This window comes from Leucoraja erinacea, chromosome 1 (genome assembly GCF_028641065.1).
Source record: "Leucoraja erinacea ecotype New England chromosome 1, Leri_hhj_1, whole genome shotgun sequence".
NCBI classification, from domain to species: Eukaryota; Metazoa; Chordata; class Chondrichthyes; order Rajiformes; family Rajidae; genus Leucoraja; species Leucoraja erinaceus.
The window spans coordinates 115651981-115665896 of NC_073377.1; the positions used below are offsets into that span (position 1 = coordinate 115651981).

The window sequence follows — 13916 nt, forward strand, 5'->3', positions numbered from 1 at the left end:
TGAGGTGGTATGCTTTGGATCTTGGGCAATTTCTTCTCTACTCCATACTTTGCTCTTGCCATCACTCTGATATAAGTTAATCTTCGTCTCATCTGTCCACAGGATCTTTTTCCAGAACTGTGGTTGCTCTTTTAAGTACTTCTTGGCAAACTGTAACCTGGCCATGCTATTTTTGTGGCTAACAGTGGTTTGCATCTTGCAGTGTAGCCTCTGTATTTCTGTTCATGAAGTCTTCTGCGGACAGTGGTCATTGACAAATCCACACCTGACTCCTGGAGAATGTTTCTGATCTGTCGGACAGGTGTTTGGGGATTTTTCTTTATTATAGAAATAATTCTTCAGTCATCACCTGTGGAGGTCTTCCTTGGCCTGCCAGTCCCTTTGCGATTAGTAAGCTCACCAGTGCTGTCTTTCTTCTTAATGATGTTCCAAACAGTGGATTTTGGTAAGCCTAAGTTTTTGGCTGATGTCTCTAACAGTTTTATTCTTGTTACTCAGTCTCATAATGGCTTTGTTGACTTTCATTGGCTCAACTTTGGTCCTCATGTTGATGAGCATCAATAAGAGTTTCCAAAGGTGATGGGAAGACTGGAGGAAAGACTAGGTGCTGAGAGCTCTCTTATACCTGTATTAAGGAGACAATTAAACACATCTGAGCAATTACAAACACCTGTGAAGCCATGAGACCCAAACATTATGGTGCCCTGAAATAGGGTGACTATGTATAAACACAGCTGTAATTTCTACATGGTGAAACCAAAAATACCCTTTAATAAAGTCTGGCAATGTGCACTTGAACCACATGTGATTTTTTCTATTACAAATTTCAAATTGTGGATTACAGAGGCAAATAAATAAATGATGGGTCTGTGACCCAAACATTATGGAGGGCACTGTATTTGAAGTAGCAGGATGCATGAATTCATGGACTTTTTTATGTTTCTATCATTTCCTTCCTCTCCATGGACTAGTAAAACAACTCCACATTAATTTCAATGCATCTCAGATCAAAGTATTATGTCTGTCATTGAATCTCTGCTTCCAAAAAGGTGGAACCAGTTTAAGAAGCACAGATGAGAGGCTGCATTCTTTTTGAATTATTTACTTTGACGAGTTGCAAGATTAGTGAAATTGTTTGTAAATTCATTTTCTTGCAATATGTCTATTCAATACATCTATTCTGAGAAAGGTTAAAGCTAAAATAATGATTTTGTAAGTAGACAATAAAATGCTCTTGTCCCAAGTTAGATCCATCTATGAGTGAATTGTATATGTATTTATATGAAGTGCGGTAACCCTAAGGGGTTCACAAGGAATGTTAAAATGTAAACAGCACAATCCTCCTTCCAATCAGAACAAGCATGAGCAATTGTATGCATCACTCCCTAAAGGTAGTGTTCAGTTAAGACCTGGGGGTTGTCCCATTTGATCATTAACACTTTATATCTATGTAGAGTAGTACAGCGTGGAAACAGCCCAAGTTCAGTTACTTGGGCCAAAACAGTTGATGAAAATGTGTTTTACGTCACAGGTCTGAGGACATGTAGAACAGCCAATGTAAAGATGATTGAGTCCCTTCTCTAAATAACAGTGGTGGATTTGTAAGAAATGTGAGCAGTTACATGGACATCACCGCTGATAATAGCGTTTTATTTCAACTGATTTGCTTGACTGAATTTAATTTTCTTGACACTTGTTCAGAAAACACAAAGTCCTGGAGTAACTCAGTGGGACAGGCAGCATTTGTGGAGGTAATAGAAAGGCATCCTTGGGCCTGAAGAATTATCCCGGCCCGAAACACTACTTATCCATTCCCTCCAGAGATGCTGCCTGATCGGTCGAGTTACTCCAGCACTTTGTGTTTTGCTCAAGATTTCTTGTGTCTCCACTGGTTCAATATCTGTCATTTCAAGACCTCTGATCTCGAACAACCTCATCAAATCAGATCATCTTCTTTTTGCTTGCTCCAATGTATCTATTATCAATAATATAGTTTAAAGAAACTAATGAACAACATATTCCTTTGAGGCACCTGATGACATTTCACCATGGTGTATAAGCAGTCTGGTTGCTGCTTTACAGTGTCAAAGATCTGGGTTTGGTCCTGACTACGGGTGCTGTCTGTATAGAGTTTGTACGTTCTCCCCGTGACCTGCGTGGCTTTTCTCTGGGTGCACCAGTTTCCTCCCATGCTCCAAAGAAAGGTTTGTAGATTAATTGGCTTGGTAAAATTGTTAATTGTCCCTAGTGTGTGCAGGATAGTACAGGTATTAGTGTGCAGGGATCGCCAGTCGAAGGTGGGCCAAAGGGCCTGTATGTCTAAACTAAACTAAAACGAACTAAACTAAACTTGAATCATTCACAACATTCTTCTGGAAATTAATCTTAAAATCCTGAAAAGTTCAGGGTAACTCTAGAGGGTTGGCAAACTAAGCTGAAGGCAAGCCAAGCTGGATATGGATTAGTCTGGACTTCTATACAGGAAGATAAAGACTGGAGAAATGACACGGAAAAGTTGAAATTGTCTTTCTAATACTGAATTTACCTTATTAAAGAGGTAGCAGAATAGTTTAGTTTAGTCTAGAGCTACAGCGATGAAACAGGCCCTTTGCCCCACCCAGTCCACGCTGACCATTGATCATTCATACACTAGTTCTATATTCTACACAGTAGGACCAATTTTTACAGAAGCCAATTAACCTACAAACCTTTGGAATGTGGGAGGAAACCAGAGCACTCAGAGGAAACTCACCGGGCTCAGGTAAAACGTATAAACTCCGCACAGACAACACCCACATTCAGGATCGAACCTAAGTCTCTGGTGCTGTGAGGCAGCAGCTCTACCATTGTGCCACTGAGCCACTCCTCATCAAACAGAGGTGAGGAATATGAAAGCATAAACTAAATTGAATGCAAGGAAAAAGAAAAGTGCATTGTTTTTATTGATTTTGCTTTGTAAAGTGGACTGGAGGTTGTTCTGCTCATCAGTCTCACTTATTAGCCGTCCCTCCTACGTGTCTTTGGATTAACGGTGTGAAGATTCTCAGACCGCTTAAATGTTGTTGAAAGCATAACTTGGACCCGCTAAGTTACTCCAGCATTTTGGGTAAATCTTTTATTGAAAGCATAACATCTACTGTAGTATATCCAGCTGAAAGCAAGGTGCCCAAGCAATATTAGGGCAGATAGCAAAATACTTAGCATGAGACGTTGGCCTCGCCAGCAACCCGTCTGTCCTTCCAATTTTTTTTGTTATTTTTAGTGCGTCTAAATGTATGATTTAATGTTTCTCTGTATGTTTTATGGGGGAGGGGGTGGGGAATAGGGGGAAACTGTTTTCAGTCACTTACCTCAACGGAGATGCGACTTTTCTCCTTGACGCATCTTCGCTCCCCCCTCGTGGCCTAACAGCTGGTTTGGTGTGGCCTTTCCAGACCGGAGATCGGCCCAGATCTTCAGCAGCAGGCGCGGTGCGGACTTACCATTGCGGAGCCTGGGATCCTTTGCCGAGGGTTGCCAGTGTTGGAGCTCTATCCGCGGGGGTCTGCTGACTGCAGCGGTCTTCGGAGCTTCTACCCCCGGGCGTGGACTTACCATCGCGGAGCCTGGGATCCCTTGCCGGGGATCGCCAGAAAAAATGCTCCGACCACTGGCCCGTGGTCTTTAACATCGTGAAGCCGCGGTCTCCGGTAAGAAGCGGCCGATTCGGGAACTCCAAGCCGCGGAGTGTGTTCTGATCCGTCCCGCCGACAGAGTTTCGATCATCCCGACGAGAGGGCGTGTACATCGGGCCGTCTGTAGTGGCGACTGCAGAGGGTTCAAGGCTCGACCATGGGTGAACAAAGGAGGAAGATCGACTGAACTTTATCGCCTTCGAGCCGGCGGTGCAGGCTCGAAGGGCCGAATGGCCTACTCCTGCACCTATTTTCTGTTTCTATGTTTCCATCACAGTGAGGAATGCTGATTCCACTGTGATGGATGTTTATGTTGAACTCTATCATGTATTGTGTTCTTTTTACTTGTATGGCTGTATGGTAACTCAAATATCACTGTACCTTAATTGGTGCACAAGACAATAAATGTGAACTTGAACCAAGAAACATCTTAAAAGAGGGAAGAGGGGAAGAAAGGGAAATTATTTGGGAGGGAATTGCTAACTTTTGGGGCCTGTGGGTTAAAGACAGGACTCCTTGTACTGGAGCAATTAAAATCAGAGATATAAACCAGTCCCTGAGGTTCTTTGTGTCATAGCTATAATTTTCAGAATTATGTTTCAACAAAGAGACAGGATTTGGCAAGTGTCCAAGAACTGGCCACATTATTGAGATGAGACACAATACAGTTACTCCTGGGGCGGCACAGTGGCGGAGCAGTAGAGTCGCTGTCTTACAGCGCCACAGACCCAGGTTCCATCCTGACTGTGAGTGCTTTATGTACGGAGTTTGTACGTTCTCCCTGTGACTGCATGGGTTTTCCCTGGGAGCTCCGGTTTCCTCCCACTCTCCAAAGACATTCAGGGGGTTAATTTGGCTTTGGTAAAAATTGTAAATTGTCCCTAGTCTGTAGGACAGTGCTTGTGTATAGGGTCACTGGTCGGCAGGGACGTGGCGGGCCAATGGCGCCGTTTCCACGCTGTATCTCTAAACTAAATTAAACAAATTACTTTCTTGGAACATGACTATACGATTACATATGTAAATATTCACTGCAAAACAGAACAGGAAATTAATGTTTTTGGAATGTTATGGTAATCAGTATTAACCTAAAATAGAGCAATAACACATATCTTTAATTAAATCAAAAATGTTACCCATGCTCCATAAAGTTTAAAGACTTTGGATAAGTGAACTTCTCCTGTTGATCAGGATTGGCCCCAGGTTCAGTCCCTGGCCTAGGAGGAGAAAGCAGAGGCCAGATTGACAGCAGTTGTAGCGAGAGAGACAGAGAACTAGTTTTACTGCTGTCGATCAGTGTCTGGAAGACATGAATGGACAATATCATTGACCACATTTGGATCGGCTTTGGTATAGATGCCAATCTCCATGCTCATTTTGCCTTACACTTGACAAATGAGATTTAAATGAACTTCTGAATTGCCTCCCACATGGAAAACATAATCGTGAGGAGTGAAGGAGAAATACATTTTCAAAGCTTAATGGAGTGTGAGTGGGATAGATTGACTGGATGTAGCGATAATGTTTTCAGTATTTGGATAGTCTAGGACCAGAACAGTGTCAGAATACATACCTTTAGACTGGAGATGAAGTGACATTTCTTTAGCCACAGGGTGGTGAATCTGTGAAATTCATTGCCGTGAACCAAAGGTTATGGGGAGTTGGCAGGAGATTGGGATTGAGAGGGAAATAGATCAGCCATGATCGAATGGCTGAGCAGACTCAATGGGCCGAATGGCCAAATTCTGCTCCTATGTCTTATGGTCTTAAAATAAAATTTGATCACAGAGTTTCAAGTGCCAAGAGGAAAATGTAGCCTCTTGATCTTTCCAGTTATTTCTAATTAGGGCGGCACAGTGGCGAATGGACGGCTCACTGGCACAGCTGGTTGGACCGCTGCCTCAGAGGGCCTGAGACACGGGCTCAATCTTGACCTTGGCCGTTGTCTGTGTGGTGTTTGCACATTCTCCCTGAACCACTCGGATTTCCACCGGGCGCTCCGGTTTCTTCCAGTCTCCCAAAGGCGTGCGTGTTAGTAGGTTAATTGACCATGGTAAAAATTGCACCTGGTGTGTGTGTAGTGGAATAATGTATTCTTAGTATGAACAGGTGATCAATAGTAAGTAGGTAGACACAAAATGCTGGAGTAACTCAGTGGGCCAGGCACCATCTCTGGAGAAAAGGAACGCGTGACGTTTCGGTCGAGACCCTTCTTCAGACTGATGTCAGGGGAGTGGGCGGGACAGAGATAGAATGTAGTCGGAGACAGTAAGACTGGTGGGAGAACTGGGAAGGGGGAGGGGATGGAGAGAGAGTGAAAGCAAGAGCTATTTGAAGTTAGAGAAGTCAATGTTCATACCGCTGGGGTGTGAGCTACCCAAGTGAAATATGAGGTGCTGTTCCTCCAATTTGCGCTAGGCCTCATTCTGACAATGGAGGAGGCCCAGGACAGAAAGGTCAGTTTGGGAATGGGAGGGGGAGTTATATTGCTTAGCAACCAGGAGATCAGGTAGATTAAGGCGGATTGAGCGGAGGTGTTCAGCGAAACGATCACCGAGCAGCCTGCGCTTGATCTCAGCGATGTACAGAAGTTGACACCTGGAACAGCGGATACAATAGATGAGGTTGGAGGAGGTGCAAGTGAACCTCTGCCTCACCTGAAAAGACTGATTGGGGTCCTTGGATGGAGTCGCGGTCCACGGTGGGAGGTAAAGGGACAGGTGTTGCATCTCCTGCTATTGCAAGTGAAAGTACCTGAGGTTTGGGTGGGAAGGGACGAGTTGACCAGGGAATTTGTGGAGGGAACGGTCTCTGCGGAAAGCAAATCGGGGAGGAGATGGGAAGATGTGGCCAGTAGTGGAACACCGTTGGTGGCAAAAGTGTTGGAGGATTATATGCTGTATGCAACGGCTGATGGGGTGGAAAGTGCGAACAAGGGGGACCCTGTCCTTGTTATGAATGGGAAAAGAGGGAGCAAGAGCGAGGAATATCGAGGAGACCCTAGTAGGAGAGCCTCATCTATAATGGAAGAGGGGAACCCCTGTTTCCTAACGAATGAGGACATCGCTGATGATCTAGTATCGAAAACCTCATCCTGGACACAGATGCGGTGTAGACGGAGGGATTGGGAGTAGGGGACAGAGTCTTTCCCATTTTAGAGATAAAATCAATAGTGAGCGTGGACGCGGTGGGCCAGAGCCTGTTTCCACGCTGCATGACACTACATCTATTCAACCATCTCATGGAAATCAATTTAAGGAGTGTCAAATTTTCAAGCAGATCCAATTTAATGTTGCAGTAACTGATGCTCTATGAGGTCTTCACACCTTCTGTGTGAGCAATTATTCTTAACTCCCACTTTTACTTTCCAGGTGGCACTTCACGCGTGCGGGGTGGCGACTGACATGGTGATCGATCATTGTATCATGGCTCAGGCGGCCTTTGTTGTCTGCCCATGCTGCTACGGTTTCATACAGAATACAGTCAAGTACACATTCCCAAGAAGGTGGGTGTAGCTCCCTGTTGATTTCATCTTGCGTCTACTTCGAGCCTTGCTCCCTAACATTTGTAGATATTGTGGGGCTCTTTTTTTCAATACCCATTCATTCTTATTGGTGCTTTACCAGATCATGATCTGACTTTTAAAAGATAGCGTGGCACAGTTTTGCAGTGGTACATTTGCCGCCTTACAGCATCAAGGACCTGGGTCTGACTATGGGTGCTGTCTGTATGGAATTTATACAATTTCCCTGTAACTGCATTGGTTTTTTCAACCTCACAGGAAGAATGTACAAACTCCATACACTCAACATCCTTAGTCAGGATCGAACCTGGGTCTCTGGCACTATAAGTCAGTAACCCTACCACCGTGCCACTGCGCCGCCCTGTTTATTTTCAGCCTGAATAAGTACAATTCAAGCAGAACAGTTTGCACATTGGTTCAGCCAAGGTTTGGGTGGGGAGAGTCAGCTGTCATCAGGAAAGTAATAAGCAATGTAGCAACAATTTCTACAGTTCAAAGCTTCTCAAGATATTCAATTTAAGTTATGGTGGCAATCCAGGTCTTTCATTCCCCGCAAGTATATCGAGAATTTTAAATACTTTACGACCAACCTTGATGTCTGTGCTGCTGAGGGTTGCTGTGGAAACCACTTGTATTTTACTGAGAAGACAGCTCACGGCAAATTGAACACTAGTATCTAACAAAGTAAAAATGGTGCCTGTCAACATTAAGGAGTGTCGTCATCATTTATATACACACGCAAAGCCTCTCAATCATCCCCTTCCCCTCGCCCCATCACTTATAATGTTATCATTAGAAAATCAATGTGTGATTTACAAAAGCCATTGTACATTCCGAGCCTTATATAGATGTAATTGTATTTCCCACAAAACAGTAACATAAATTGCTGTTTGAAATCAAATGGAAAAGTCCAAAAGGGTTTAACTTCATCAATTTACTTACTACTTTTCAACCAATCCGGTTTTGTTAATGTAATGCATTTTATATATTAACTATAAGATGTGTGAAGATGTCTTTAGCCTTCCTGCTAACTGCATGTTTGTGTCAAGAATACAATCATGAAATAGAACTGGAATAGACAGAATAGAATAAAAAATAGAACATAGAACTGTTGTGCAGCACAAGAGCAGGCTCGTCGGCCCACAATGTCTGTGCCGAACATAATGCCAAGACCAACTCTTATCTGCCTGCGTATAAGCATGTTCTTCCATTCCCTGCTCTTATCCACCATTTGGTTGCTTGATTCCATTGGTTCCCTTTTAAAATGTGTGTGTTTTCAAAAGGTTGTTAGAAATAATTGCATCACATTGTTTTCAACTTAATCGTTAAGTTTACTTCCAGAAAATATTTTAATTTTTTATGCATGCATGTATTGCTAAATATTTCTGCATTCATTGACAATGAAGGTATATTAATATGTCTATGCCCATGAACACTTTTGCAGAAATATTCACAGTGAAATGACTCTGCTTATGTTCACTGTTATTTTTGAATATAAGAACTAATAATTATATTTAATCTCTTTTACAGCCAGAGATTCAAGAGTGTTTTGTCATGTAAGGTACGTGGCATTTTCCTCAACGATTTGCAAGTTACTGTTAATAAACTTTACACTTGCAAAAACATTACACTTCAGACTCCCAGTCTGAAGAAAGGTCTGGACATGAAATGTCGCCTATTCCTTTTCTCCAGAGATGCTGCCTGACCCGCTGAATTATTCCATCATTTTATGTATATTACACTTGCAAACACTTGTGTCCCTGCCAGTCAATGATATAACAGTGTACAAAGCTGTAAGCAAAATTCATTCTCCAGACTAACATGCCTCAAACATTCAGTACCGTGAGATTCTTTGGAGGTCAGACAATTTTAATCGCAGTACTTTCTGCCTAGATTTATCCTAAATGCTGTATTTTGTACTGCATACCAGCATCACTAATATGTTAAAAACTAGATTTCCTAATTATTTTAGAATTTTAAATAGTTTTATACTTTTTTATTACTAATTTATTAAATCAGTAAATTTAGTAATTTTTTGAAATCAAAACAGAAGGAGTTTATTGATGTAAATAAATGTTGATTATTGTAGTTTAATTGTTAATAGATATGTGACTGGCATCTTTCTCTCTACAAAAAAAAGGCTCTGTCCTTAATAATCATCTTTTGAGTCCCTGTCACTGTCAGAGTTCACTTTTGCAGACCCTATGTATCGTCCACAAACATTAATAATAGATTGTAAAAAACCGACATCCCAAAACTAACTTTTGTGGTATTTAATTTTCATTCACTTCAAAATTGCATGATATATATAATAGTTTAGAATATCTTTAATTGTGACAGGTGTTATATAAATAAAAACCCCTCCACATCTGATTACTTTAGGAAAAAGGCCCATAGACCAGGCATGCACCAGATTGAAAAAAGAACATAAAATACATCAGTAAGCCCTGGTTACAGCAGTGATTTTTAACAGTTTACTAGACCAAGTGCAGACCCGTTGGGTCTGTTCCCCCAACGTGCGGTTGTGGGGGGGGGGGGAGGCGGCATGCAGCATCACATACACTAACTATCTCCCTCCCCCCCCCTCACTCACACTAATTACCCCCCTTGATATATTAATATTATTATTTTGCTCCTTTTATCCCATAAACAACCTATCTACTGACGCATAGCCCCCAACTTGCAGTCACACCTAGAGAGGGGGGGAGTGGGCGGGGGTAGAGAGTGAGGGCAGAGAGAGAAGGGGCAGAGACAGAGAGAGAGACAGTCACAGAGAGAGGGGAATGAGGGAGAGGGGGGTGGAGAGGAGGAGAAGAGGGAGGGTGGGTGAGGGGGTAAAGGTGGGGAGGAGGGGAGGGAGAGAGAGAGAGGGTGAGAGTGAGGGGGTGCTGCGATAGGGGGGGGGAGGTGGGGAGCAGGGAGGTGGAGGGAAGAGGGTAGGGGGTGTGGAGGGGAGGGGGTTTAGGGGAGGGAGGGTGGGGGGGAGGGGATGGAGGAGAGGGGAGAGAGAGGAAAGAGGGGGAGAGAGAGGAAAAGGGGAGAGAGGGTGTGCTGAGAGGGGAGGGGAGAGGTGGGGAGCAGGGAGGGGGAGGGAGGGTAGAGGGAAGGGGGTAGGGGTGTGTGGAGGGGAGAGGGGGTTTAGGGGAGGAATAGTGGGGGAGGGGGAGGGGGGGAGAAAAAGAGGGGAGAGAGAGAGGGGGGAGAAAAAAAGGGTGAGGGGAGGGGAGGGGAGAGGAGAGGAGAGGAGAGGAGAGGAGAGGAGAGGAGAGGAGAGGAGAGGAGAGGAGAGGAGAGGAGAGGAGAGGGGGGGAGAGGAGGGGAGGGGGAGGGAGGAGGGGGAGGAGAGGGGGAGAGGAGAGGGAGGGGGGAGGAGGGGGAGGAAGGGGAGAGGGGGGGTGCTGAGAGGGGAGGGGGGAGAGGGGGAGAGGAGGGGGAGGAGGGAGCGGGTGGAGGGGAGGGGGGGGGTAGGGGGGGGGGGGGGGGGGGAGGGGGGGGGGGGGTGGGGGGGGGGGGTGGAGGGGGGAGGGGGGGGGGGGGGAGGGGGAGGGGGGGGGGGGGGGGGGTGGGGGGGGGGAGGGAGGGGGGGAGGGGGGGGGGGGGAGGGGGGAGAGGGGGGGAGGGGGGGGGGAGGGTTGGAGGGGGGGAGGGGAGGGGGGGGGGGAGAACCTAAAAAAAACATTTTAGAACCAAAAAAGACACATTCTGCAAGCATTGTAGAACTTAAAGAGACACTTTTTGCAAACATTTTAGAACCAATAAGCCCTTTTTGCAAACATTTTAGACCCAATAGACACATTCTGCAAGCATTTTAAAACCACTAAGGACACTTACATTTGAGTCGACATGTGTTCAGTGTTATTCACAGCTCAGAGAAACGTGACCCTCTGCCTTCCTCCAGCTTGCAGACACTGATTGAGGCACACCACTTCCTGGTTTTATAGCCCCTCCCCCCTGACGCCAGCAGGGGCAGCAGAGAGAATGGGGAATTTTGTAAAATCATTAATATCTCTGTCATTTTTCATCGACGGGAAAAATCCTCGGCACACATACGGCGGAGGGGGGCTGAGCAAGGTGACCAAAAATGATGGCTGTAGGTGGCGGTATTCTCTCGGAAATCGCAGCACAGATGGCCAAAACCGGTCAAGAACAGACTTTTAGTAATATAGATGAGGAGGAAGGAAAACCATGTAGAGCCAGCATTAATTATTTTGTTCGTGCTATCATTTTTATAAATAATACCAGTTATCGGGTATTGCTGTTTCCTTTTGTAGACTTCTGAAGAAAGATATTGTTAGAAACAAGCAACTACAGAGTAAGTGCTGGAGTAACTGAGCGGGCCAGGCAGCATCTCTGAAGAACATGGGTAGCTGATGTTTTGGGTTGGGACGCTATTTCTGTTTGTGGTCATAAGTATACTTTGTTCATGGGGTGAATTGAGCAAAATGGGTTTGAGTCACATGGGATCTTTCATTCTTACGAATTGGAAAAAAGAACAAAAACTATCGCTCCTAGGACAATTCTATTTATTTTATTGATCAGATATGCAAGAAATGTTGAACTATTCAAGCAAGGCAGAATTGTCTAGAGTTGCTATCCATGTACATTATGAATTGCATGCATTACTGTTGATAAATATTAGTTATTAATAAATGTAGATTTGGGTGAAGACCATTTGGGTGAAGCTATGGTGTCCCAGGTGATTGATGTTGGGGTCTTTCTTTTAAACTATCATAAATGGCATTGGGAAAATTATTTGTAGGTTACCATTAATCTAAGAATCCCTGCAACTCTAATGCTGTGTAAATTCTATGCTAGCAAATGCCAACCTGGAGAAAATGCAATGTTATTTATGTTCTTGGCTAGAACCAGCATCAATGCCTCAGAATAAAAGGACGTACCTTTAGAATCGAGATGAGGAGGAATTTATTTAGCCAGAAGATAAAGAATCTGTGGCATTAATTGCCACGGGCAGCGGTGGAGGCCAAGTCATTGGGTATTTTTAAAACAAAGATGGATAGGTTCTTGATTAGTTTAGTATATTATTGTCATGAGTACGGAGATACAGCAAAAAGCTTTTGCGTGCTATCCAGTTAAAGAAAAGACTATACATGAATACAATCAAACCATCCAGAGTGCACAGATAAAGGATAATGGGTACAGCATTTGGTGTAAGATACAACACTGAGGTCTGATAACGTCAGATTAAAGATAACGGCCGATTCAAAGTCTCCAATGAGGTAGATGGGAGGTCAGGACACTGTAGCTAATGAGAGGACCATTCAGTTGCCTGATAACAGCTGGGAAGAAACTGTTCCTTAATCTAGACGTTAAAGGTTATGAGGATAAGGCAGGAGAATGGGGTTAAGGGGGAAAAATAGATCAGCCATGATCAAATGACAGCGCCAACGATGGGTCAAATGGCCTAATACAGCTCCTATATCTTTTGCTTATGATCAATTATACATGTACTTTGCATAGAACAGAAACTGATTCAATTAAAAAAACAATTGTCATTTATTCCATTAATGCTTTTTGAAACCTGCTGAAACCACTGAGAAGCTACACATAATGCAAATAGGGCATTAATTTTAAACAGAGCTAGTTCATCTGAAACAAATGTAAACTTTTTTTCTTTTTAACATGACGTTTGCAGAAAATGAATGTTCATGCCTTCAATTAGTATTATTACTTCTAACATACAAAGAAAGTAGTGATTTAGATGAGGTAAATAATTCACACAATTAGCCAGCTGGATCAATATAATTGTGTCTGTGCAATACTATTTTATTTTGATGTGTAGACAGATGGATTTAAAGTAGCCTCATTAGACAGGTGAAAGCTCTGAATGTATGCTAATGCAGTTATTGGTGATTTCAGTAGCTGAATGTAGCTAGGTTCAAGGTATTGTATGCTTTCATTAAACATTAGCCAGAATACAATTTGTCAGTGCAATCTTGAGTAACTATTTTTTTGTAATTACATTGGAAGTTAGATGGAATTGTAGCCACAAGGCACGTGAATTCAGAAATATTCTATTTTGCGTCATCCAGTGTTAATGCTTTGCTGAAGGGCTGACTAATTCCCCATTGCATCTATTAATTTGCAAGATAATAAATCTTGTTGTTTTCTTTAATTTTGCTCTTTATAATTTATGTCTGTAAGCATGCTCGTGGATAATTTAAGTGAGATTTGTTCGTCGTTGTGAAATCTCTGGCTTTGTGCTTTGTTTGTGTTGCAGGAACACATGGTACTGTGCAGGTTTGCGGATCAGACGGCTGTACAACTCCCTGCAGAGCGTCGGTTAATAGGTACGAGGACAGATATGTAGCTGCTTCCACCTTATAGAATGGTGAAGAAACTGACTGAATGTGTTTCATACAGCCCAGACTGGCTGCTTCTTTATTCAAAGAATATCATTGTGATGTGGACATCAAACTCAATTAAAAAATGTATTTCTTGGAAATGTGAATAGGAGTGCAATGATAGCACATGTGCCTGCAGCAGCTGTGTGAATATGCTCTCCAAATAATCTCACTCACCCTGCAATTTCCCCATAGACCTGAACATTTGTTTTTCGCACTTGTACCCAATTAAAAGGTACAATTGAAGCTATATCCATCATTCTATCAACCAGTTCCTTCCTATGTTTCAAAAAATTCTTAAATTTCTGGGTTCTCGTCAATCCTCCTGCCAGTGGAATTCTTCTTAACTATTTCATC

The 13916-nt window shown here is 43.4% G+C and overlaps 1 protein-coding gene across 2 annotated transcripts in view; it reads left to right on the top strand.

Moving 5' to 3' along the window:
* Nucleotides 1-13916, top strand: part of gstcd (glutathione S-transferase, C-terminal domain containing) — a 219554-nt gene that overhangs the window by 192996 nt on the left and 12642 nt on the right. For both annotated transcript variants that reach the window (XM_055641751.1, XM_055641758.1), the window contains 3 exons: nt 7046-7179; nt 8728-8758; nt 13436-13505. In XM_055641751.1, the coding sequence (XP_055497726.1) occupies nt 7046-7179; nt 8728-8758; nt 13436-13505 (235 nt within the window). The remainder of the gene's footprint in view (nt 1-7045; nt 7180-8727; nt 8759-13435; nt 13506-13916) is intronic.